Below are 27,138 nucleotides of genomic sequence, written 5' to 3' on the forward strand. Positions count from 1 at the left end.
ATTACCATATGCAGATGCACTTGTCCTTAAAATTCATCTTCCCCTACCCTTTACAGAATGAACAACAGCCATGTGTAGAGTGCTAAGAATGAAGGGCTTTTTCAAACCTACAAAGGCTCAACCCAGCCCCTACTCTCTGAGATCCCAATGTTCAGTAATACAGACTCATGTACAATTCAGCTTCCTCCTTTGCAATAGTGATGATGATGATGATGATGATGACAATAAAACTTTTGGACTTCATAAGATTGTAATAAAAAGCAACAAAGAGCTTAAAGATAATCATATATTCACTACAAAGTCAAGGTTAACTAATGTTATGTTACTATTTTGAAGATTTGGTCTCTCTGTTCTATAAAATATGTTCTATATTGTGGGTCTGCATTTCATCTTGCCGCTAGGGTGCTGGGATCATTTCAGGGAGTCGAAACGCAAAGACTCCAGGCTACCATGGTGACACACGGCTCAGGGGAAATGAAATGTAGCCTAAGATGGGGATCCCAACACATTTTTCTCCTGGTGAGAAACTGTGCAGACTGGGCCTCTGGGAACCACAAGCACTTGGGAATAAGATGGGGAGTCCTGGACCTGTGATGAGCCCAGGCCAGAGGGGATCCATCTTAGCTCAGGGAGAGCACCTGGAGTGGGGAGGGGCCTTCTGGGGGAGACTCAGGCTTTGCTCTGTATGTAGGCTTCCACCCACAGTGATCCTTGAGGAAAAAGGCAGTCCATGCTTATCCAAATTGCTTATTTATGGTGAAGTGGATGCATACAACATACTCAAGGTGGATCAGGATCCTTTAACAGGAAGGAATGTCCAGGCAGGAAAGCTTGTAGGGTAAACCCCCTGGGACACCCCATCTAGATACCTCACTAGCATGGAGAACTGACCTTACCAGGTTTTCTGGTAAGGCATGGCTCTACTTGCCTTACACTGTATAATATGTCTCCTACTTGCTACATAGTTTTTCTTTTATTAAAAATAGACTATTTTCTCATACAATATATCTGAATTATAGTTCACACTCCCTCTACTCCTCTCATTTCCTCCCCACCTCCCTGACCCTCTGGAACCACTCCCTTTCTGTCTCATTAGAAAAGAACAGGCTTCTAAGAAATAACAAATATGACAAAATGAGATGTATTAAGATAAAGCAAAACTATCATATCAAAGTTGAATATGGTAATCCAACAAGAGGAAAAGAATCCCAGGAGCAGGTCCAAGAGTCAGAGATTCAGTCATCCTCAGTCAGGAATCCCATAAAATACTAAAGTAATAGCTATTTTATACACACACATGCACACACACTCGTACACACACACAGACACACACACACACACAGGCACACGCACACACAGGACCTGATATAGACCCATGTAGGCCCTGTGCTTGCAGCTTCAGTCTCTGTGAGCTCATGTGTGCCTTGCTTAGCAGATACAGAGGACCTTGTTCTCCTGGTAGTCTCCCTCCCCTTTGGCTCTTACAATATTTCTGCCCCCTCTTCCTTGGATTCCCTGAGCTCTGAGGGGATGGATATGCTAGAGACCTCCCATTTAGACTCTCTCCGTAATGTCTGACTGTGGGTCCCTGCATCTGTTCCCATCTGATTCCAGAGGCAGCCTCTCCCATGATCACTGGATAAGGCACTAGGCCACAAACACAGCAGAATATCATTAGGAACCATCTTACTGATTTTTCTTTTTACAAGAATTATTTGATTTTTACCCTACATCTCTAGGCTATCTAGTTTGTGGTTCTCGGTTATGCAAGCTGGGTTGGGTTGGGGTTTCTTCTCATAGAGTGGGAATTGAGTCAAACTGGGCATGGTTTTTGTTTGTTGGTTTGGTTTGGTTTGGTTTGTTTTCTGCTACAAGTCCTGTGCTACCATTCACCTAGCATAGTTTGCAGACAAGACAGATGTGGAACAAAGGTCCTGTGGCTGGGTTGGTGTCCATGTTTTCTTTCTGCAGAGTAGCTTCCTGCACTAAAGAGTCAGAACATAGGGCTGAAGGCTCAAAGTGGGCACCAGCTTCACTTCTCCATGTTCAGTGGGTTGCGTGGGTGTCTCCATCAGCAATGGAGCCCACTGTCAGTTTGCAGAGAGCAGCCCTTGGTCTTAGCAACAGCTTAGGTTATTTGGGGGATTTTGATGGGATGCTCTTGACCAACAATTCAATTGAGTGCAACCCAGTCCTGCCACTTGAAAGTCTTACCTGACTGTAAGAGATGGTCAATCAAAACTTTGAGACATACTTTAAAAGCAAATAGTAGAGGGTCTGGAGTAGGTTCAGTAGGTACAGTATAGGTTTACTCTACACAATGCAGTGTGTTCCACCACCACCCGCAGCAACAAAAGAAAACAAAATTTGGAAAGTAGAAAGACAGTAAAGAAATAAAGGGTACTAAAACCAAGAATTAATTCACAAAGTAGGGAGAAGGAAACAGAGTGGCATTTCTTTGCAGTATGTGCTTTGGGGGTTATAAGGTGCAGGGAGGGGTGGGGGGAGGGTATAGGGAACTTTTGGGATAGCATTTGAAATGTTAATAAAGAAAATATCTAATAAAAAACATAAAAAAATAAGGTGCAGGGAGTATGAGAAAGAGGGATACAACTGTGGTAATATTTTCATTACACACCTTCCAAATTATGTAAGTAAATATAAGCAATTAATGAAGTCAGTATTAAGGTGGCTTTGATAGGAGCATAATAGAATAATGGAACTATTTAAAGATGATTTCTGGATGACTGAATTTTTGTCATTTGTTATTCCAATTTATCAGAATGCAAATATGCCAAATTTCTTATATTTTATGGGCTTTCATCCATGGTATTGGGAGCTATGCTAGGCTTTTTCTCAAGGAAGGACAACTGCTACTCTTTATATTTCCTGTGTCAGCAATGACATTGAAGTGTTCTTAAGGAAGCATCCAGTATTTTACACAGGCTGTGTGTGTGTGTGTGTGTGTGTGTGTGTGTGTGTGTGTGTGTATGTGTGTGTGTGTGCATGTGTGTGTGTTAACATATGTGTTGATGCACTTGTGTGTATAAGAGTATACATGCACATGTAGGCTAGAAGTCAACTCAAGTACTGTTCTACAGAACACGGCCTACCTTGCTTTTTGAAATTGTCTCTTCTGCTGTACCTAGGCTTAAATATAAGGCAAGGCTGGCTGGTCAGCAGGCTCAGGGATCTGCCCCTCTCTACCTTTCAGCACTGGGAACACAAGTATGCACCACTACACTAAGGCTCTTACAAGAGTCCAGGGATGTGCCGGGCGTGGTGGCGCACGCCTTTAATCCCAGCACTCGGGAGGCAGAGGCAGGCAGATTTCTGAGTTCGAGGCCAGCCTGGTCTACAAAGTGAGTTCCAGGACAGCCAGAGCTACACAGAGAAACCCTGTCTCGAAAAAAACAAAAAAAAACAAAAAAAAAAAACAAAAAAAAACAAACAAACAAACAAAAAAAAGAGTCCAGGGATGAAACTTGGGTCCTCATGCTTGCACATCAATTACCTTACAGGCTGCATTATCTGCCTGAAAAATCTCACCATATGTTTTTTTATTCTTTCTTCCCCTTTATTATGTTCTTGAGCAGGTCAGAGTCATGGTCCTCTTTGCCCATCTCATAACCTCCTCCATTGCTATCATTGTCTTATTAAGACATGTCTTTGAAAAGCTCTAGTATTGTTGCTTTTATTCTTCTGATGTCTTTCATTTAATCACGAAAGGACAAAATAGAATCAAACAGCAACTTTATTGTCACAAGAAGCTGCAGACCCTATAGAAAATGAGCTACCAACCCCAAGTCAGCCTTACCATATACTAGCTTAGAGAGTCCAGGTCTACTATACCAGAACGTGCTTGAGAATATCACCATCCCAGGAGATGAGCTTATCATAACTGGGAACAAGACATAGACCACACCTCCAGGCATTGTTCAGGTGGATCTGTGCAACCCCAGACCAACTCTGTCCATAAGGAAAAAGGATGCATGGGTTTCTAGTCTGGAGCTTAGCAATAAGTGTACTGTATGGTTAATAGAATGGGTAACAACAATCTACCTATACACTTTGCTGGCTTCTCCAAAAGTTTTACACAACCAGCAGATGATGGCACAGGCTGCTATATAATTATGTTGCCATTAAGAGTTTCACAAGTGCCTAAGGCAATTCCAGAAGAGATGGTCAATCCCAGCTTAGATTGATTTTGCCCTATCAACTCATTACACTCGCCAGAGACAGCAACATGCTTATATATAATATTTAAAATGTCAAACAGGATAGTGCTTGGCATTAGACTGAATTTATAATCAACTTGGGAATTCATTCAACTAAATACACTGAATATCAATGAAGGCTGATATCTACTCAGTGCTTACCTTGGGTTCAGGAAGTGGGCTAATATGTCTTACAAGCCTGAGACCTTTACTACCACAAAACAATGCTATAGGGTAGATGTTGCTAGTAAGGTATTTTTCAAGCAAGGCTAAGAGGGTGCTTCCTCTGAAGTTGATCTCATTAGCTTAGAGATGTTAATCACAGCAACACCAAATGGTTTGGGGGGATCACTTTTCACCACTTCCCCCCCCCCACCATAGTATCCAGTAGCTAGTCTGTGACAGATACTGAAAGATAAAACCTAACAGGCTAGGGCTAGAAACAGCTCAGCAGTTAAGAGCATTTCTACTCTCCCAAAAGACCAGAGTTTGATTTCTAGAACACATATGGCACCTCACAAGCATGTGTAACTAGTTCCATGGGATCCTACACCACTGTATAACCTCCGCCGGTACCAAAGCAGGCCTATGGTGCATGGATAGACATGCACCATTCATACACATAAAATAAAACATCCCTACTCATAAAATAAAATAAAATAAATAAATCTTAAGAAAAAACACTTAAGACCCTTATCAACTGAGAAACATGCCTACTCCCATAATTAACATTTCCTAAAATATGATGATCAGCTCTGATGTGTGGTAGAATATAGGGCACGTCTGACATTCCTGTATGGTATGTGGAACAACAGAGGACATGTACAATAAGGTGCAATGCTCACATGGGACATATAAGATATACAATGGTAAAATTGCTTCCATCCTTCTATTTACTGTGAAAAATACAGAGAAAAAGACTATCCTAAAGTTTTAAAAAATTATCTTTCAAAATCAAAACCCTACTTACTTCCAAATATTTCTAGGGGGGGGGGGGAGTACACATAGAAATTACTCTAATCCTACTACGACGTCTGTGACACCCAGTGGTGAAACTGATGAGAAGAAAATGACAAGATGACATTCTTTAATCATCGCTGCCCTCTTCGCCCTCCAGGGCCCCTTCTCTTTCTGTAAAATCCAAGAAACCTGCACGGCAGTTGCACTTTTAAAATGGTTGCGCATATTTACAATATCAGCAGCTCTAATTTAATTTGAAGGGGGGGTGGTGATTTATCTAATTCTATGTTCCTGAAAAGATAAACAAACACAACTCAGCTGTAACATTAGTCTTGAATGAAGATAACATCGAAGGCACAGCTTCCAGAAGCAGGCAGCAGCTAAAGGAGGAAGCCTCCAGTAACTGCAGAATGAGAAGCCCTCTCTTGTTGGTCCAGAAGCAACATCCTGCTCAGAGCTAACCTATCGTGCTAGAAAGGAGCGGAGAGAAAGGTAGTGCGCATGCAGAAATCCTGCCCAGCTGAGATTCTCAGTTCCAGCTCTAACTCAGTAGCCGAAGAGCAAGCTTCCCCCATGGGTGTCAGAAAGGACTTCAGCCTGGCATTTGGGCAGTTACAGTGTGAGGACTCTGGACGGGGAGGAAACTCTAAAATCTCTATCTCTTGGCTCTGCCTGAACCACCAATCAGTTGGCCCTGAGTGATAATATCACAGTGAGTTCTGGAAGAGACACGGAGGACTCTCCGAAATCCTTTCCAGAGATCTGCACAAGCCAAAGTGCTCTCATCTTGTCGCAACCTCACTTGCCATTTTCACTCTCAATGTGTCATCAGAGCCAGTTGAGTTTTCAGAGGCTGCACGACACCATCAATGCACAGCGCATACAAACCGAAAAACAACAGAACCGCCTAAACCAGACATTTAAGTGGCGAGCACCACAGAGAGGCCCTTACTCTTCCCACTAGTTCTTCTTTTCAAATTCTAATTTGGAGAATAAAGGCATCTTTTCATAACAACTATTACTTGTGTTTCATAGATAATAAATTGAATATTTTAATGGATTAATAAATACCATACAATTTTCTCGGGGTAGTTTTGCAAAAGTAAACACTGGTATATAATACCCACATTATAAATGTTCACTGGAGTACTCAGGGATCTTCAACTACCACAGAGTGCTGGAACTAAACACTGTGAGTACTGATGCTCCAGGGAAAAGGGGGACAAACTGGCATTGCCTGAAGGCTGCACATGTAAGAACCACCTGAGCAGCCTGTCTTCCACTGCTCCCCACTGGGAGTCATGGGCCCTCAGAAAACAAGAAGGGTGAGCTCATTTTCCATGCTGGGAGATCACAGATCCCCTGCAGGATTCAGGGGTGGAGCATGTGGGATTTCAGGACTCAGTTCTAGCACTGAGGACACATCCAGGGATCAGGGTCACGCCCTCTGACACTGCACTTATGGAACCCCTGCTGGCTGATGTTTTCCAAGTCTTGCCAACTGATTCCTCGGGCTTCAGGTTTATATTTCACTTGGTTCCGAGTCTAAGAGACAGTAGAGGTCCTATCTATTGGGCAACTTCAAAGACTTGAACATTTGGTGAATGACACTGGGACACTGACCACAAAAAAAAAAAAAAAAAAAAAAAAAAAGTCAACTATTAGGGCATAAAATACTCATGAGAGACTTGACCTTCTGGCTAAGTAAAAAGTTCATTTTTCAATTCCTGCACACATTTAAACATGGTGGGTACGCAGGTTAGATTATACAGTGGCTGGTTTTCGTAGGTGGGGAGGTAGCTTTCAAGATGAAAAAAATTTAATTCATAAACCACATGGCATTTTGATCTTGGTATGTGACCACTACCTGGTCCATCAAAGTGGTTGAGAGAGATGGAGGGCCTGCAGCAAACACAGCAGGCCTTGGAGATGGCCCCAGGCCAAGGGGCTCACAAAGGGACCAGGATGCAGTGACTTAAGTCAATGCTGCACACTTTGGGCAAGTGCTGCTACAGTTTGGCCTTGGCAATGATCTGAGATAGTGTGGGATTCCCAGAGGTTTCCATGAGCCTTGGTCTGAGCAAGAAGTCACAGAGGAACCAAGAGGGGGAGGGGTATGAGGGAGGGGGAGGAGAGGGGGAGGGAGAGGGAGATTATTTTAATATCTTCAGCCTAAAGACTAGCAAAGAGTACAATATTGCTATTTTTAAACAACAGTGACCTCAAGAGTCCTAGCAAGGATCTCACTTTAAATTATTTGTGACATCCCAATGAAAGCTGCAAAGAATTGCCCATCTTAGTCTCAAATTCCTCTCCACACTCAGGGGCATAGAGGGCACAACCTGGATTCTAAAGACTTGGCCAAAAGCCAAGGGTCAGCCCCAACCATGTGATCAGGATAACCTTTACAAACAAAAGAGAAATCTACCCTTGCAGGTGGCCTGCTTTGGCCAAGGAAATACTATTATTGTAATAGTCGGGGGAGGGGACCTTTGTAGCAGGAAGCAGAGAATGCCTGATTCCTGGGCAGCCTGTTCACCACCAGGCTGAGCCCAGACTAGTGCCAGCACTAGCTGCCACAATCCAGAAACCCAAAGGGAATGGACATTTGACTCTACAGGCTATGAAGTGAAACTCCTTGGCGGTACTAGCTACGAAGTGAAACTCCATTGGGACAGGTGTCCTTTGGTAGGTTAAGTTCAGCAACTGTGTCACCCCAGGAGGAAGGGGAGGGGGTCATCCACTCATACTGGGTTTTTCTTCAGAACATTGACATTTGATATGTAAGCACCTTTACCTAAGTTTCTGAATTATCCAGTGGCCCACTTTACACTGGTCTTTCTTTCTTATCTAGTATGTTCTATGGCATAGAGTCTGTATTTCCACCTATGAACTCTTTAGTTCAAGGGATGTAGAGTACAGATCAGAAGTTCAGAGAGCCTCACATCCATAAAGAAAAACCAAAACTGAACCTTCTTCTCAGCCCACTCACAGGCATCCCCACACATCACGAATTTACTGTTATGGCCTTTGAAATACAAAGACTGGCTCTAGGGAACAGTTCTGGCTGGTGTAAGTCTTCCAAGATCAGGGCTTCGTCTGCTTTCTGTAGCCTGCTAAGATGATTGCATTAATCATCTCACATACCCCACTTGGGACTCTAAGATGTGAAACTATAGACCTGCGGAGACATAATGGAGCTGGAGGAAAGAGCCTACTGACTGATGCCTATTTCCCCCGGGGCTTCACCGTATTTCTGGCTGAACACATACAAGATGGTTAAGAACTTGTGCTCAATGGCTAATACATAATCTGAGACCATTTGCATAGAATCTGTACTTCCTACTTTCATGGAGTGGAGTTTGCCCACCAATAACATTGTGCGCTCTCTGTACTTCTCTGACAAGTTTGGATTGATTAACTGGGCACACAAATTCCAGCTATTAGTCAGCTCTATTCTGTGAGGAGAAGTCAGAGCCAATACCATTATCCTGCTGAACTTATAGGGCTAAATCACCTAGTATGCAGGTCATCTTGTCAAAGATGGAAGCAGATAAATAGCTAATTTGAAACATTTAAGCCACTTTCCCCAACCTAATTTTTATCAGTAATAAAAACTGTAACTTGTTTCTTCAACTGATGATTCCTTTGTCTTATTTAGCTTTAGATTGATGAAAAGTTTTTTTTTTTTTTTTTTTAGGTCCTCTCACGGACAACAGAATCACCTTCATACACACTTGCAATCTTGCCAAATGCTCAAAGATCAAGGGTAAACAACCTCCAGGTCAGTGTTTTGGCTAAAATTATAATGTGGTGTAGAGAGAGCAGAGTTCAATTCCAGCACTGTCAGATAGGAGTGGGTTGAATCAGACCAAATGAAATCACCATTCCACCATCCAGGTCAGTCGCATGGTCAGTTACATGGTGGTGTGAGGCTGAAGAGCTGAGACCAGACAGTCAGGACTACGTAATTTCTTGGGGGAATCAACTACTAGGAACAGAAAGCATCCCTTCTCCCTAGGCTACTGGGAACGCAAGCTAGTATATCAAAACAAAACACAACAACAACAACAACAACAACAACAAAATGACAATTTACAGAAAATAACAACCAGCTCCCTCATCCAAAACTAACATTTAAAGAAATCATCAAGAGCGACTTGACTAGTGACAAATATCTTCTTCAAAAGTCACCTATCCCATGTCTGTCTCAGTCTTTTAGGTCTTTCCATTTAAAAGAAAAGAAAAGAAAAGAAAACAAAACAAAACAAAAAATGTGCTCCTTGAAAATGAAATCCCTTAAGTCCTCATTCGAAAGTTCAAATCCCCCTCCAGGAGGTAAGTCTCCAAAGTCCACAAGAGACTTACCTTGATCCCACTGAGTGTTGCCTTTTGTCCTGTGAACTCCTTAAGTGGTTACCTAGGAGCCACAACCCCATTCAAGCTCCTGAGACTTCAGGAGCATCAGTTAAGCCAGGCTCTGTTTGAGGCTTGTAAGATAGATATGGATAATAATACTTACTGGTGTCAGGAAATTGATGCAAGGACTTCATGAAACAATGCAGGGAAAGGCCTTCACCCGACACAAAGTAAGTACTCTGCAAATATTATATTTAACCAGTGATTCCATTTTAAAAGAGACCCAAGCACATTTTCCTATGAGGCCTAGGTACTGAGCAACAAGGCCAAATGACAGGGAGATTTTGAACTTCATCCTTCATTGCAAACACTCTCAAACTCAAATTTACATCAAAAGGAGTTACTAATGCCTAAACTATCATTTTTCTAGATGTTAAAGCTAAACTTTTTTTTAAAAATGGTGGAAATGTGTATATATTGCTTGGTGGACACGTCCGGAAATTCTTGCATTAGCTGGAAAAATTCCTAGGCATACAAATTCTCAGGGTCTGCTGAGGACTTACCGAATCAGAAGCTTGCAATGGGGTTTGTTTTTAGCAAGCTTTCCAGTGATTCTTATGTAAGCTAAAATTTGAAAACACAGTTCTGGGGTATCTTTGGCATTCATACCCAGGTCACATGGAAAAGTGTTAGCAGAGGTTAAAAAAAAACAAAAAACCAGAAGCGTCACACTCTGGCCCATCAACCACAAACCAAATAAGTAAACTGTACCATATTCATAGCATGCAATGATCTACATTAGTGCAAATGAACAAATTATAGCTACAAAACTCAAAGGAATGAATTTTGCTAACATAATAAGCAGAAAACTAAATGACGAATGAAAGTACAGCACATAGACATGCGCATAGTACACACCCACACACACCCACACACACATACCCACCCCCATATATATATATATATATATATATATATATATATATATATATATATATATATATATATATATATATATATATATATATACACATGCACACACTCCACATTTAAGGAATGAATTAGAGAAGATATAGTTATAATGGAAAGCAAGAAATAAATATTAGAAACATAGAGGTAAGTTTTATATTAGGGAGAAAGGAAGGGATGGGCCCAGAATTCTGAAGAATAATGAAGCTATTCTTCCTAAGCCTGCCTAGTAGTTATACTGACATATTTATATACTTTATTTTTAAAAGTAAGGCTGGCAAAATAGCTCAGCAGAAAAAGACACTTGCTACCAAGTTTAAGTTCTTCTGTTGGATCACCTGAACCCACCTGATGAAAGAGAACCTTTTCTCCCAAGTGGTTCTCTGACTTCTCACATGAATGTCCTGTAAGATGGCACCCCACACCCCCACAAATAAATAAGATATAAGTATATATGTAGTACTTATATATGCTCTCCTTCACCACACCATACCTTCTAGAAAAAAAGACACTTTTAGAAAAGATGATCTTCAAATGAATTAAAAATTAGGTGTCAATAACCTTTAATTCTTTTCTTGAGTTCCATATGTATCAAATCAGGAATTCAAAACACAACATTGGGCTGCTTGCATAGGATTCAAGCCCCTTCACATAGTAAAAGAAGCACGGGCACCATAGTGTACTGGTGTTGTAATATAGAGTAGGTGTATGTCTTTGAGAATTCAATGAATTAATATAGTATTTTAATACATTTGCTTTAGAGTACGAATTATTGAAAAATAATAAGGTACAAGTATGACATGATAACACTTAAATTTAAAGCAAGGTATGCTATTTGTCAATAAATGATGGCCAGATAATGAGAACAACGGAGCCTTCTCTTTGCAGGAACAGTGCTACCATCAAGCAACACCATCACAGACATTCCCCAGTCCCCCCTGCTGGGTTCTCATGTTAAAGGTATTCAGGGGCTGAGTAGGTCTCAATACAAACCTGCATCTTCAGCTATGTGCATGTATCCGTTACAGGACATTAAAACAGTAAATGAGAGAAGGAAGAAACTGTCAAAGACCACAGAATGGCCTGTCTGATCACGTGTGGCGTCCAAGTGGACCCTGAGAGAATCATACTCTATACTCATTCCTCCTTTAACTATAATGATGGTGGATGTCTTATCAGGCTACATGCTAGAATGGAAAGATGACGAAGAGATATAGCTTTCAACTTTGGTTTCCAAGTGTGGTCTTAGGAGTGCTGGTGTGGGGGCTACCCATATACTGTCACAAACCAGCTACAATACTGAGCACTGAACAAAGCCATGCACAGATTAAATGTTCAAGCCTACTCAAATCGTTACATTTCCTCTTGACTAATTTTGTTTGCATAACATAATGATGTTGCTTTAATTATATAACATAATTATATAAAATGTTATAATTTTGCGACTAGGTCACAGAATCTTCAGCCAAGGATCTAAAATTGCACTCACTACATGAGGGCACATTCTTTATACACAATATGCTCTTCATAGCAACCTCATGATAAATAGAATTCATTACCCCAACTTTACACACGGACATAGCGAAAAACCGCATTCCCACTCTTGACTAGGTATCAGAGCCAGGGCACCAACATAGACTGCCCAGCAACTTCACACAGACAAATATTTTCTTTCCTTATTGCTGGCTATTCTTTGTCAGTTTTATACATGTATATAATCTATTTTATTCCTTTCACCCTCCATTACTTTGTATCACCCTTGTTTTCCTACTGTAACTTTTCTTCTTTTCAAAGGTCTCCTTCTTACTTTCATGTTCTCCCCCTCCCAGTACGTGTGTGTGTGTGTGTGTGTGTGTGTGTGTGTGTGTGTGTGTGTGTGTTAGTTTAATTAAGGTTGTTTGTCTTCTTTCAAATGTAAGATATAGATTCAAGTCTTTAAACTTGTGTGTTAACCCTGGAGTATCTATAGATGCCAGAAAACTATAAAGGGGCCAAGGAGAAGGAAGAAGGGATTTATGGGAGGCAGGACAGTAGACTGCAGGCGTGAAGGCAGAAAGGAGAATAACAGTGGGGAGGGGAGAGTATAGCTAGAAAAGGAATGGGAAAAAAGGGCAGAAAAAGGAGTGAAGGGGCCCCAACAGTATGAAAAGCTGCATGAAGATCTATGCCCTTATATGAAAATTCAAAAACAAAAAAGAGCTTGGCTATAAGCACCCTCTGTGGGGTACTTATAGAAGATACAGGTTATTAAATAGCAACCCTGGTATCAGACATGGATGTATCTCTAAGAGCTGCTGGTCAGGGAAATCTCAGAGGTTCCCAAACAATGCAGTCCATTGTAACTGGTCTTTGCTATTAACTTGAATTTGTGGTTAAGTTTAATCTGTGTGAAGACACAGAGGATATTGTGATTACAGATGGAGAAATCGAGCTAGAAATGACCCAAAGCTCTCTCTTTGCTGGCCAGCTTTCATTGTACTGCAAGGCACTGCGCAGGCTGCTGGAGGAAGACGAAACATCATTGGTAGCCTTATCCAACTGTGAAACCTTCCAGCTAAAAATGATGACCATCTTGACATGCTGTGAAGACCACTCGCACTGTAGCAGTGGGAGAAACCAACAGCTTTCCGGCTGGATGGAAGGCTTGATTCGTAAAAGAGAACTTGTGCCTAGTTCTGTAAACCTGGCCAGTAACCCTGGGCTAGAAAGACCTCCCTCCGACAGAACCTACTTAATTTTGTTTTGCTAAATGGACATGATGTCAAAATTCCTTAAATACTTATCTTTACCCACAGACCAGCTCAGTCTTTAGCCTTCCTCAGAAAATTTTCTTTTGGCATGGATAATGCCAGCCTCAAACCTAGTCAAACTGCACAAAACAATTGACTCGGAGTGCTAGGCCCTAAAGGTGACATCTGGGCCACATCCCTCTCCTCACCAAGGCGTAGTGGACAGTACAAAAGGGGCAAGGCTGAGGGAAGACTATGAAAGCCCCAGATTAAGGAAGAATGCTAAGAAAGTGTCTTCTGGATGTGAGCATGCCTCTGTGCTCACTTACTGTCTGTCACTATGGTTACCCACACACGACTTGCCTTTTCAACATTTCTTCAAGGAAGTGTGAAGGGTTCGTCAGGTCCCACCCTCCTTTAAGGGCTAAGGACAGAGGTCCTGGGGGTGAAACAAGGTGCCTCTCCCTTGGACGATGAAGCCACAGATAAACTGCTTGTGTAGAGTGATCATTCTTAACCATTAAACCACAACACCACTCAAGGCTACTAACTCAGTGTAAGGTTATATTTAATAAAGGAAGCATTTCTATCCAGAGGGTTCAAACAAATGAAGAGAAATATATTATCATGCATATGTATGCTTTATGAATGATATATATGTATATGTGAATGGATATGTAAATCTTGGAAAAATAGCACAAGCCACATTACTTTACATTGTACTTGAATACAAGCTCTGGTGTAGTATGATATTGTGATATTGACAGACTTGTCACTGCATATCTTGACACAATGGCCAAAAATATACATATTTATATGTGTATATATTTTAATTATGAAGTACCAAGGTTTAGGAAGATAAGGACTTGAACTCTTGAAAATATTCATTATCGATGCAAATAAATCACTAATGGCAAACTCACCATTTTCCAAAATGCCATTATTTTCCACCTAAAATTTTATAAGCAATCTGTTGAGTGATCCATTGTACTTACATTTAAATATGCCACTGCCCCCCATTAAAAATACAGATCCACCAAGAAGGCTTCTAAACAAAACTTTTATAAACTCAATCATAGCTTCATCTACGTGGAGATTAACTGTAAATCAAACCAATACTTACTCCAATCGTTCTGCAAAGTTCTCATTTACCTACCAGAGAAGACAGTAAAGCCTAAGTACTGTGTGTGAATAATCACTTTTATGGGTAAAAGAGCACTTTACGGGGGGAGGGGGGTGGTTTGTTGTTTATTTTTGTTTTTCAAGACAGACTTCTCTGTGTATCCCTGACTATTGTGGAACTCTGAGATCTGCCTGCCTTCTGCCTCCCAAGCCCTAGGATTAAAGGAATATACCACTAATGGCCAGCTGAGTACAATCTTTTTAATGCAATAAAATAAATTACAGGGCTGGGAAGATAGTTCACTGAGTAAGGTGTTTGCTGAGTAAGTATAGGGTCCTACATCTGATACATCTGACATCCAGAACTTACTTACAGAAGCTAGGTGTATGAAATGCAGGGGATGGGAGTGTGGGGGTGGGGATGAGAGGACAGACAGGTCCCTGGGATTCCGTGGCCAGCTTATGAACACTTCATCAGTTGAAGGCCAATGAGAGACCCTGTCTCAAAAAACAAGATACACAATGCCTGAGTAATGGCAGCCAAGGTTGCCCTTTGGGCACCATAAACAGGCACGTCTGCACACTGTCACACTAACACATTCAAATTCAAGTAAGCACCTGTTAGAGGAAAATTAAATTAGTTTCCCTCCTGAACGAAACCAAACATACAGAAGAGACATAATTGTGTAGTTTATGGACCTATGGACCATGGACCTCACCTATGGACCATGCGGTCTCAGGGAATAGCTAGACTAGTGGGGAGGGCAGGTGGGAAGTGGTGAGGGCTGGGGGTGGTGCAGTTCTCATCGTCCACTCAACTCTTTAAACACAGTTAGGTAAACACCAGAGGGTAAAGTCCACCCAGGCACACTCTGGACAGCTGAAATGGAACAGTGTAGGGCACAACAAAGCACTCTGCGTAAGCTTTTTTCAAAGTAAAAATGAACATGAAAACTAGGCAGAGGGCCTTGTTGAAAGTGGGTCACTGGTAAGCTTGGAGAAGATACTAAGAACCATCACTAAAGAGATTAGGATCTGCTTTTGCAGGAAACGCTGTGCTCAGAAGGGTGGTTCTTTGGTTCTGTTCCTTTTAAGAAGAAGAAAGTAGAGGAGCTAAGTCACAGTATTCCACCACAGCGAGCCGACCGTGCCTGATGGCCAGGACAACAGACACAGCGATCCAAATGGTAGATCCACAAAAGGTGTTCAGTGGATGGACACCACAAAGGTTAAATCCTCCTTCGCTGCAATCTGCTATCCGTGATCCATTTTTACCATCCTTAACCTATTTCTATAGCTATTTCTGTGAGTCTTTTGTACTTCTGTGGCAGCTATAAATGTAAATAATAAAAATACATGGATGGCTTGGGTCATGACTGAGTCCAAGATAATAGACATAAAAGGGAGCAGAACCACATGCTCTAAAAAGGTACAAGGAAAAGTAAAACGTATCTATGCTGCTTCGCATCTAGCAGACAGCTAGCTGCCACTGGGGGACTGTTAGAACTGGAGGGGCTGCTACAATCGTAACACTAGTACAACTGCTGCTACTAGGGTACTGTGTGTCCATCCAGGATCCTCTAACCAGCACACCATCTAGGAGGACTTACACAGTATTTCTCAAGCTTGGATCAAAACCCCCACAGGGTCACATATCCGATATCTTGCCTATCAGCTATCTATATTATGGTTCATAACAGTAGCAAACTAATAGTTATGACATAGCAACAAACGATTTTATAGTTGGGGTCACCACAACATGAGGAAGTAGTAAAGGGTCTCAGCGTTAGAAAGGGGGAAGGACCACAGATTTAGGAGAGTGTGCATGTATATAAGTGTCTGTGTGTACGTGTGTGTGTGTGCGCGCGCGTGCGTGCGTGTGCGTGCATGTGTGTGTGCGCGTGTGTGTGAGTGTGTGTGTGTGCATGTGCGTGTGTGCGTGCGCGTGCGTGTGTGTGTGTGTGTGTGTGTGTGTGTAAAGTTTCCAAACAACTTCATTTATGAGAGACAAAAGTAATTAAAAATATACATGGAAAGTGATCCATTAGAATGACAACATTCTCAAAATTTAGGTGATGGTATATCTTGGATTTAAGGTCACAGTGAAAAACTGTGGGGGATGGACAGTTCCAAAAAATGTCTCTCTCTGGGCTTTGCAAAATTATGTTAAGTTACAAGGTTGGCTCAAAAACATGTTTTATGTATTTGTTAACATCTTATTTGTTGAATAGCAACAATCTGAAAAACTTTTTATAACTGAAAAGACACTTGGCTAAGATTTCCTCTTACTACAGAAAACGATATATAAAAAGAATGAAAATCCTAATTAAGCATCACATTTTGGCTTCAAATGCCAAAGAAGAGCAAAATATTTAAGGCTAAGATTAACTAGGGAGTATAATATGGGAAGATGACTCAGTCAATAAAGTGCTTGCCATTCAAATATGAAGAGCTGTGTGGATTTCCCCAGAATCCCAAAAAGACCATGTGCTGTTCCCATACAATCCTAGGGCTGTAGAGGGAGTCACGGTGGCCTTGGGCTTGGAGGCCAGGCAGACTAGCTCAATCAGCAAGCTCTAGAATTATTGGCAATCCCTATTTCAAAAAATTAATAATACAGTGGAGAATCCCTGAAGAAAACAGTTGATATGATCCTCCAGGCTCCATGCATATCCGCATGTGTACAAGTGGTTGTTCCCATGTAGTCCCTGCATTTTACATTATATATATATATATATATATATATATACACACACACACACATACACACACACACACACACACTACATACACGCAATAACGCACTCATGCATGTATGGGAAAAAAACCAATCGCATACATTAGAACTGAAATGCTCTAATGTGATATTCATTCTCAGTATTATATAAAAAGAGGTCCATCCTGAATCAAGTTCAGTCTTCTTCAATAGACATACTTTTTTTTCTACAATAAATGTATTTTTCCCCAAATATTTTTTTATTATTATTATTTTCTTTATTTACATTTCAAATGCTATCCCGAAAGTTCCCTATACCCCCCCCCCCCGTCCCTGCTCCCCTACCCACCCACTCCCACTACTTGGCCCAGGCCTTCCCTTGTGCTGGGTCACATAAACTGTGCAAGACCAAGGGGCCTCTGTTCCCAGTGATGGCCGATTAGGCCATCTTCTGCTACATATGCAGCTAGAGACACAAGCTCAGGGGGTACTGGTTAGTTCATACTGTTGTTGCACCTACAGGGTTGCAGCCCCCTTCAGTTCCTTGGGTACTTTCTCTAGCTCCTCCATTGGGGACCCTGTGTTCCATCCAATAGCTGGCTGTGAGCATCCACTTCGGTGTTTGCCAGGCACTGGCATAGCCTCACAAGAGGCTGCTATATCAGGGTCCCTTCAGCAGAATCTTGCTGGCATGAGCATTAGTATCTGGGTTTGGTGGCTGATGATGGGCTGGATTCCCGAATGGGTTAGTCTGTGGATAGTCCATCCTTTCATCTTAGCTCTAAATTTTGTCTCTGTACCTATATCCTTTCATGAGTATTTTGTTCCTTATTCTAAAGAGGAATGAAGTATCCACATGATGGTCATCCTTCTTGGTTTTCTTCTGTTTTTCATAATGTATCTTCAGTATTCTAAGTCTCTGGTCTAATATCCGCTTATCAGTGAGTGCATATCTAGTGACTTCTTTTGTGATTGGGTTACCTCACTAAGGATGATATCCTCCAGATACATCCATTTACCCAAGAATTTCGTAATAGACATAGTTTTAATTCAGGTTCTGAAAAATATTCATTCTTACCTGAGTTTACCTCTAAAGGGAGAATAATATCACCTATCCTGCAGGGCTACATAAATATTTCACAAAGTTGTCCCAGGCCTCTGAAATAAAAATTTCTAAATTTTAACAATTTTAAATACATTATTTGGTATTATGTGAATTTTTGTAAAAAGACTTCTTGAATTGACTACAAATATGTAAGTGTCACTGATTTCCTATGGTCTGTGAGCACCTCTGGCAAATTAGAGCAACTTACTGTCCTTTGTAAAGTCTCAAGCACACTATGAAACCCCTGGAAGCTGTAAATGTGGGAGAAAAGTAAAAGGCAACTGTAACAACTCCCATCGCAATCAAAAAAGGAAACATGTATAAAACTCGGGGCAACAGAAGGAGGCTGGAAAAACATCAAAATTTAGTTTAATGATGAAGTCATTGGTCGACAATCCTTGTTCCAAAATTTCTGTAATTATAAATATTTCAAAGCATAAATCTTTCAACTTACTTTCTTTTAGAAATGATTTCTTAATTCTTCAAAACACTACATAACTTGTGAAGAGAGAAGAGGAGAATGAGAGGGATGGGGAACATGTGGGATGTGTGGTTTAAACAGTCTAATAATCATTTTAAAGCTTCACACAGCACAGTGTTAAAATGAGTTTCAGTACACAGGAGCAGGTAAGTACATTAACAAGTGGTCTCTCTTTCTTTTCTATCTATCCCTCCAACCTCCTGTTCTTCCTTTCTGCTTTTCAAGCACACATAGGCATATTCTGTTGAGGAGGGGGGGACACAGGGAGCTGGATAGAGTGCTCTTCCAGAGGACCTTGGTTTGATAGCCAGCACCCACAGGGTGGCTCACAATTATCAGTAATTCCATTTGTAGGGAATCCGATGCCTTCATATTCCCACCTCACTTTAGCATCCACCTTCTCCAACAGAAAGATGAATGCTTAATATTCAAGCAGTCAGGAGAATGTAAGAAATATCCCAATGGTTCCTGCTAGCATAACCTCCCAGGCACAAGTAACTCGGCACAATACGGTCCTACCATGAGGTCAACAAGGATGTTTTGTGGCAGTTTAGACTTGTATCAGTTTCTCCCTGTTGCTCTGATAAAGTACTGAACAAAGCCAGTCTGGGAGGGAAAGGGCTTATTTGGCTTATCCTCCTATCCCATAAGGGAAGTCAGGGCAGGAGCTCAAGGCAGGAACCTGGAAGCAGGAACTGAAGCGGAGACCATGGAGAATGCTGCTGATTGGCTTGCTCCTCTTGGCTTGCTCAGTTCTCTTTGTAATAACAGTCCAGGACCACGGGCTCGGGGTTAGCACTGTACACAGTGAACTGGGTTCTCTCTCCCTCATCAATCATCAATCAAGTAATCCCCTCACACAGGTGATCGTAGGCCAGTCACATGGAGGCAGTTGCATGACTGTGTTCTCAGGAGACTCATTTGTGACAATCTGAGAAAAACTAGCCTGTACAAGTTCTCAGTCATCCCCACAGTCATCCTTTGGAGCCACTGTGTGCTGTTACATGCTGCTTGAGTTCTTTACCACAAGTTTAGGTCAACTTCTATTTACTCATACCCTGCTAAATTTTCTCTTCTATGCCATCTTATTATCCACTTGATCCTCAGAAGACCGCAACCCCACTGGTTATTATCACAGCATCTTCTGTAGCTATTCTAGGTCTTTGGACTACGTTAACAATTCCAAAGATGTAAAACTAAAATGTTTTGTTCCACCCAGTAGGAAATCTCAAGTCTGTCTGCACATTATACCACAAATTAGTAAACTATTACTTACTGAGGGATATTGAGTGACTAAGTTATAATCTAGTCATTTCTAATAAACAGTGCTTCAGTAGCTACCTTCAAGCATCATATACATTGTGTGTATGTCTTGCATACAGAAATAACTGGAAAAAAAAAAAAAAAACCTTGAGGGCTTTCTCATCAACGGGCGATGTTTCTAATGCCAAAGCTACCACTCAATTAAATGGTTTTCATGCAAACTCTTCTCTCAAAGCAAATGGGGACATAAAAGTAATATTAGTCATATTAGTCATTCTTTAAGTCTATTTCCTTCTCATAAATATTTCACTTCTATCTTTAAAGTAGCATAGTCAGTATAAGATATTCAAGTTTAAAAGGCAAGAGTATGAAACATGAACGCCTGCTCAGCGATCATGTAGGATAAGCCACTGTTAGTAGTGAATCCTCAAAAATCCCTTCTGCCCCTCTGAGTATCTAAATATTTTCACATTTGAGGTTTAAAATTAGAGTTATTTCAAAACAATTAAAAATGAGGCATGGTTGAAGTATTTTTTTAAAGCAATTCCAAGAATCACAGGAGTGGAAAAGTCCTTAGCAACCAATTAACCCAGCCAGGCCCAGGACAGGAGGATTGAGGTAAAATGTCCTTAGCAACCAATCAGCCCAACAAGTAAGGATAGTAGCATTGAGGTAAATGGGATCACAGGAGCTTACAGGGAATAGACTATATGGAGCAGATTAGATCCCCAGGCTTCCTGATCGCCACACAAGCTCTTGCCTCTGACACTACACTAGAGGAGCTCATGGGTACACAGCACAATCATTCTTAAGATGCTTTTCATCAGTGTCTATACAAAGTATCAATTATTCACTATCACTTGATATCAAACTGCGCTTAACACAGAAGAAAATACCCTTCTATATATTAGACCTCTACATGTAGTATATATGTGTGTATGTGTGTGTATGCACATATACAACCCAAGGTCTAAGGACTTAGAATTTTATATGTGAATTTGAAAGACCACATGAGAAAGTATCCTGAATAGCAAAGAATAACTGACAAGAAATAAACTGAGCAGGGAGGGCAGAAGAGATGGCTCTGCGATGAAGAGCACCCGCAGTTCTTCCAGGGAACCAGGGTTCAATTCCCAGCACTCAGATGAAAACTCACAACTTTCTATAGCTCCAATTTCAGGGGATTTGACACCCTCACACAGACACAGATGCAGGCAAAACATCAACACAAATAAATAAATAATAAACAAATGTATGTTTAAAAAACATCCCTAAAAGACTATTGAAACTCCTCAACATTTTTTTGTTTTGTTTTGTTTTGGTTTGGTTTGGTTTTTTTTTGTTTTTTTTTGTTTTTTTGTTGTTGTTTTTGTTTTTTGTTTGTTTGTTTTTGAGACAGGGTTTCTCTGTATAGCCCTGGCTGTCCTGGATCTCACTTTTAGACCAGGCTGGTCTCGAACTCAGAAATCGACCTGCCTCTGCCTCCTGAGTGCTGGGATTAAAGGTGTGCGCCACCACACCCAACTTGAAACTCCTCAACTTTTAAAAAGAAAAAGAAAAAAGAAATCAAATAGGATTTATGTCTAATTTAAATTTCCCTGTTAACCCATATCTTTCAAAAGATCTCATTTATTGTCTGAAATCACCTTTTCCACTTACTTTAAAGCCATCAATTTTATATTATAGGATATAACTCTTATCAGAATATTAATCTATGCATACCTCTTACCCAGTAAGCCTGGGCTGTTCTAGTAGGAAAACACATTACAGATGATAACTTGGTGCAAACTATATTTCAATTCATAGTTCTTTACTTTACTTGGAAAATACTTAGGTTCTAGATGTTCTGGGGGCAGATATAAAATACTTATTCAAACAAATCCAAATTCCAAATCTATCATATTTTTAAATGGTTGATAAAATCCCCTGCCAAATCTGAGCAGTTCTTAAACTTGATTACTTTTTGTATTTGAGCCAAAAGAACAAATTTGAATAATGTTAACTTGGGTGAAATTGTGAAGTGTATACATAAACACTCCACTTCTTAAATAACAGCCCTGATTTTCCCTTAAAATCACTCTTCTAACTTGAGGAGCTTCCCATTGCAAGCAGGATGGGATCTGAGTCACTTAGGATGAGGAAAAAGCAGAAGCACTTTAAAATGAGATTAAATGTTGCTTTAAGTCTCCACATTCCGAGATTAATAACCCCAAACCTTAATGAGGCACAACAGATTTATGGATTGCAAATTTTTAATAAAAATATCAAGGACAGTTTAGTATAATATACTGTTACCAATATAATGTGTTCCAGGGAGATTTTGTAAAAAATAAAAACCTATGAAAAATCATTTCCTCTTGAACGTGTGGAAGGTCGGAGTAGAGTTTCACAAAGGTACTCCAGGCAAACATCACACTCCCTGTGTGTAATCTGAGCTTGAAACTAAGGCCTAAATGTATGTCATGTGTCTTTTTAAAACCATGGCCAAAAATATTTTAGGAGAGAGAAACAGTCTTTCTTCAAATCGCACACGGTACATGTGGAATGGACCATTTCTTGCTAGAACCTGATGTGCCCCAGGAAAAGGCAAAGAAAGGCACCGCGCTGCCCAATGAGCAAAGTCGAGCATGAACACAAACTAAGCTGAGTTTTACTTTCACAAGAACGTAGCCTACCAGGACACATAAGAATCAAACACTGAGAAGAAAGCCTTTTTTTATACATAAAGTCATCATTGAATCCTAGACTTCCCACTTCCTGAAACAAAGCTTAGTTTTTTATGTGCTTTAAATGCTGAATATTAACTTTTTGCAAAATCAGTACCTAGATGGGAAATATTCATCCTGCACACGGTTCTTTCAAAATCTTCATCCAGGGTTGAAACCACACAGGATCAAACTAAGATTCTAGATTTCTGTTCCTTAATATTAAGGTACTGGCCTTGATTCTACATAACACAATCAAGTATATTTAAATTAGAACAACAGGCTGTGCAATTAAATCGTGAACTAGAAAAACAAAACAGGTTCCTAATCTATTAATTACTGGGTTGGTAATAACAGTAAAATTGATCCCCCCCCCCAACAATAAGTCCATGTAATGGCTTGAAAGCTACTTCCATACTTTACAAAGGATGCTAATCATACCTTTGTGGTATAATGCTTTGCCCCTCAGCCACTGAAGTTTCATGTTCAGATTCTGTTTCATTTCATGTAAAAAGACAATGCTGATGCCTTCAATTGTACTGAAGGAGAAGAGGCAATCTTGGAAGGTGAGTATCTTGTTATGTAAAATTTATCAGAATTACATAAATCTAGATAGAAGCATAACTAAATAAACCCCAGGTGGGAGAAGCATGGGACACAGACTATTCCGTAAGGAACCAAAGGTATAGAGCCCTCCCAACAGTCACTGCTAAGTAACTGGTCTGAAAGATAAGATTCCTCTCTGTTTACACTAATAGCCTGTCCATTCTCTGTTCTAAAACCCTTGCTGCTTAGTCTGCACTGGAAAGGGAGAAAAAAAAAAGCAACTAGAGACTTTTAATAGCAGATGACTGCAGAGGAGCCACATTCACCTTGCAGATAGATCTTTGTTGTTCTGGAGTGCAAAGCAGACATTTAGCTCAAAGTCACTGCTAATCTCAGTTGTACAATCCGCATGGCACACTTAACCCTAAAACCCATGAGGCAAAAATGGAATGCCTGCCTCTAATGACCTTTCGAAATCCCTCAGTGTGACTGCACTAGCGGAGTGTAAGGCTGTTGCATACTCCACCGGTAAAGTTATAACCTCCCGTTTTATGATGGTTTATCAATGTCAGCATCAGCACAAAGGCAATGTGAAAGAACATGTATTGGAAATATTAAGCTAATATCTAATGTTTATAGACAGTATTTTAATGCCTAATGAAAAAAGGACAACCAAAATTCACACCAGACAAGATAGAGGAGAGAAGAGAAAGAGAGTCTCCATGCATTAATGACCAACACATGCCCCAACTTCACTGATCAATATTCGACTAGAAATTATATTTATATTAAAGAGTTATTAACAAAATAATCATCTAAAGCTGGTATTGAAGCAAAAAAACATTCAGTGATGTATAAAAACCCTGCTTTGAAAAAGTGAGCTCTTTTGATTTATGACGTCTCTTTTGTTAAAAATAAGGAGAAAGAAAATACAATACACACAGGGTTTCTTAAGTTTGTCCTTTCTTCCCCTTAACTTCAAACACTGGAAGCAGAACTATTCCTTCTTCCCCTGCGGTCTAACCTCTTTCAAAAAGCCCATTTTAAAAAGAAGAGACAATAAATGAAGTGACAGGAGGTGAAGGAATGAGGAATGTGTGCTGGGAGGATAAAGGGCGGTTTTATAACAGGAGCTACTTTTGTTAGCAAGTGACTGGCAGGTCTCCTCCAAGTTAGAAAGAATTCCATCCACTCTCCAAAACTGCAGAGGCCAAAAATGTCTAGTCTAATAGTTCTGAAATCCCAGAGTCAGGAAAGCCTTGGGGGAGGGTGGAGAACTGGCGAGTGGGGGAAGGGGGAGAGAAAGACCAGCAGAAGAACAAAAGGAGAAATCCAAGAAAGGGGAAGGGAACTAGAGGACCCGGGAGGCCTAGGAGTGGGAGGCCCAGAAGTGGGCGTTGGGGAGAGCACGACCCTGGGAGCAGCGAGGCAAGCAGGGCAGGGCCACACTCTGCAGCACCGCGCACCATGGACAGGGCTCGACGCGGGCGCGGCCCACACCCCTCTAGAGAGCGGGAGAAAGAGACCCGCCGTGCCGGCCCCGTCCCGCCTCGGTGACCGCAGCACTCTCCAGTCCCGAGGCCCGGGTGCCCAGGCCCTGACTTGAGAGGGGAGTGAACAGCCCCATCTGTGCCCATTTCTCGCTCCCACTGCCCGCGGGGTGGCACTTCCGAGCCTCGCCCGCACTCGGGGCTTCCACCCTGCTGGTCACCCTCTCCTCCTGATGGGGGTGTGCACGGGACTCCGAGGCGGGCTTCCTTGCCACGCAGTAAGGGCGGACACACCCCTCTCTCGCAGCCTCCACCGGACCCCACTGCACGTGGGGACAGACTTGGGACCCCCGCTTAGACCCCGCCCAGACAAGGGTCGCATTCAAAGCTGTGTGGTGTGCCCAATGGGACCTGCAGAAGCCTGGGACTAGGGTAGGATCATCCTTGGTCGGGAAGACTCGGGAAAGTTGGGCTGGGGTCCCGTGTCGCGGAGTGGCAAAAGAACTCGGGACCTGCGTGGAGCAGGTGCTTCCAGTCGCAGCCAAGCCCCTAAGTACAGTCAATGAAAAGGCTCGCTGGCGCTCTCCCGAGAGTAGGAAAAGTGAGGGTGGCTCCAGGCAACTGCGTACCCAGGACCCACGCAGGAAAGAGGCAACCGTACAGAGAAAGGAATATATATATATATATATATATATATATATATATATATATATGTGTGTGTGTGTGTGTGTGTGTGTGTGTGTGTGTGTGTGTGTGTGTGTACGGCCAAGTAATGGGGACTAATCGCCAGGTCTGGTACCAAAGATCCGGGGCCACAAGCGTGCTGAAGCTCCTGCCGGCCGATGCTCTTTGTGGCAGAGGACCAGACTCGCTTTCCAAGTGGGATCGACAGAGAATATTGCTAGGGCAAGAGAATCCAAAGGCCAGAAGGCAACTCTGAGCTGGGATGAAGACAATAGGACACCGGCGCCCCTGCGCACCAGGAGGCGCGCGGGTACTGGAGCGGGGTGGGGTGGAGGCAAGTCCTGTAACTAAGACACTAGAGTGAGAATTCCTAGTACAAACTCGCGACCCCTCCCTGAAGGAAAAAAACAAAACAAACAAACAAAAAATCGGATCAAAGTACAATATGAGAGAGCTAGAAGCACAGAAAACTACAAAACCTAGGAGTTCTCCTGCCTCATCCTTCTGCTGCTTGGGGGACATCCCTCGAGCTCGCCTTGACCCAAAAGGCGAAGCCAAGGAGACCCTGTGACCGAGGCTCGCCGAAGAAGGCGCGGTAGAGCAGCTGGCCGGGGAGTCCGGCCCGAGCTTCACGCCGGTGCAGTTTCTCGGCCGCGCGGTGTGGCACCTCCCTTCCTGGGTGCTCAGCCGGGCCCCGCAGCGGCGCGGGGAACAAAGGGACCCGGCGCCGCACGCCCCACCCCGCTCGCAGCCCGACCCACCCGGGACCTCCGCTTACCTGAAGCAAGGCCGCCAGAAGCGGCAGCAGGGTCCGCGGCGCTCCCGCTATCCGGCACATGGAGGCGGAGAGGGGCCGAGCGAGGAGCCGGAGGCGGCGGCGGCGGCGGCGGCAGAGGCAGCAGAAGCGGCAGCGGCACCAACAGCAGCGCGGAGACGGCTCCGGGCAGTGGCCACCCCTTCCCTTCCCCTCCCCTCCCCACCCCCTTCTCCGCTGCTCTGCGCTCCCCGCCAATGAGAGCGAGCTGGTAACAAATAGCGGGCCTCGGAGTCCGCCGGACTCGCACCAGGAGTAATAAAACAGACGGGAGATCAAGGAGCTGGGGAGGGGGCGGGGAGAAGGGCGGGCGTGCGTGAGCGCGGAGAAGTGTGTGTGCGTGTGTGTGTGTGTGTGTGTGTGTGTGCACGCGTGTGCGTGTGTGCGGGCCGCAGCACAGGCGGTTGGGCTCCGGCCGGGAGTGCGGAGGCAGCCCCAGAGATGCGGCGGATGGAGGATACGGAGGTGGCGGCTGGGCGGGTGGCGCTCTCAGCAGCACCCCCCCCCCCACGCGAGCTTTCGAGCCCCTGCTTTTTCCCTTCCCTGGGCGTCCTCGCCGGGGCCGAGCGGTGCGACAAAGCTTCCGGGGGTAGAGCGCCTCGGGGGAAGGGCGCTCGCGGCCGTGCGCGTTGCGCCCACAAAGGGCGACGGTCCCGCTGGCCAGGCCTCCGCGGCTTTCCCTTCCCCGTTTCCTGGCCACTTGGAGACTGTTCTCCGGCTGCGGCCGCGTGAGGGGTGTCACGAAGCGGGGGGGGGGGCGGTGTGCTGGTGGTGGGGGGAGAGAGCTGCGGTGGCCGTGCCCCTGGCCGCCCGCGCGCGTCGTCCCCGGCCGCCTGCTCCTCGCCACTCGCGCACACCGCGAAGGGTCTCCACTGGCGCGACCCGGGCGAGCTGCAGCCGCTCTCCCGCCTGGCCGCACGCGCCGCCCGGGCCTCCGGGTCCCCTCCCGCCGCCGCCGCCGCCGCCCTCGCTCCCGCC

At 43.1% G+C, this 27,138-nt stretch overlaps 1 protein-coding gene across 1 annotated transcript in view; it reads right to left on the bottom strand.

Annotated features, from left to right (window-relative positions):
• Positions 1 to 27,029, bottom strand: part of Cdh2 (cadherin 2) — a 218,364-nt gene extending 191,335 nt beyond the window's left edge. The window contains exon 1 of the mRNA XM_021214167.2: positions 26,125 to 27,029. Coding sequence (XP_021069826.1) covers positions 26,125 to 26,184 — 60 coding nt within the window. The 5' untranslated portion in view covers positions 26,185 to 27,029. The remainder of the gene's footprint in view (positions 1 to 26,124) is intronic.
• Positions 27,030 to 27,138: the final 109 nt, after the last annotated feature.

The sequence above is a fragment of the Mus pahari genome, chromosome 15 (assembly GCF_900095145.1).
Source record: "Mus pahari chromosome 15, PAHARI_EIJ_v1.1, whole genome shotgun sequence".
NCBI lineage: Eukaryota > Metazoa > Chordata > Mammalia > Rodentia > Muridae > Mus > Mus pahari.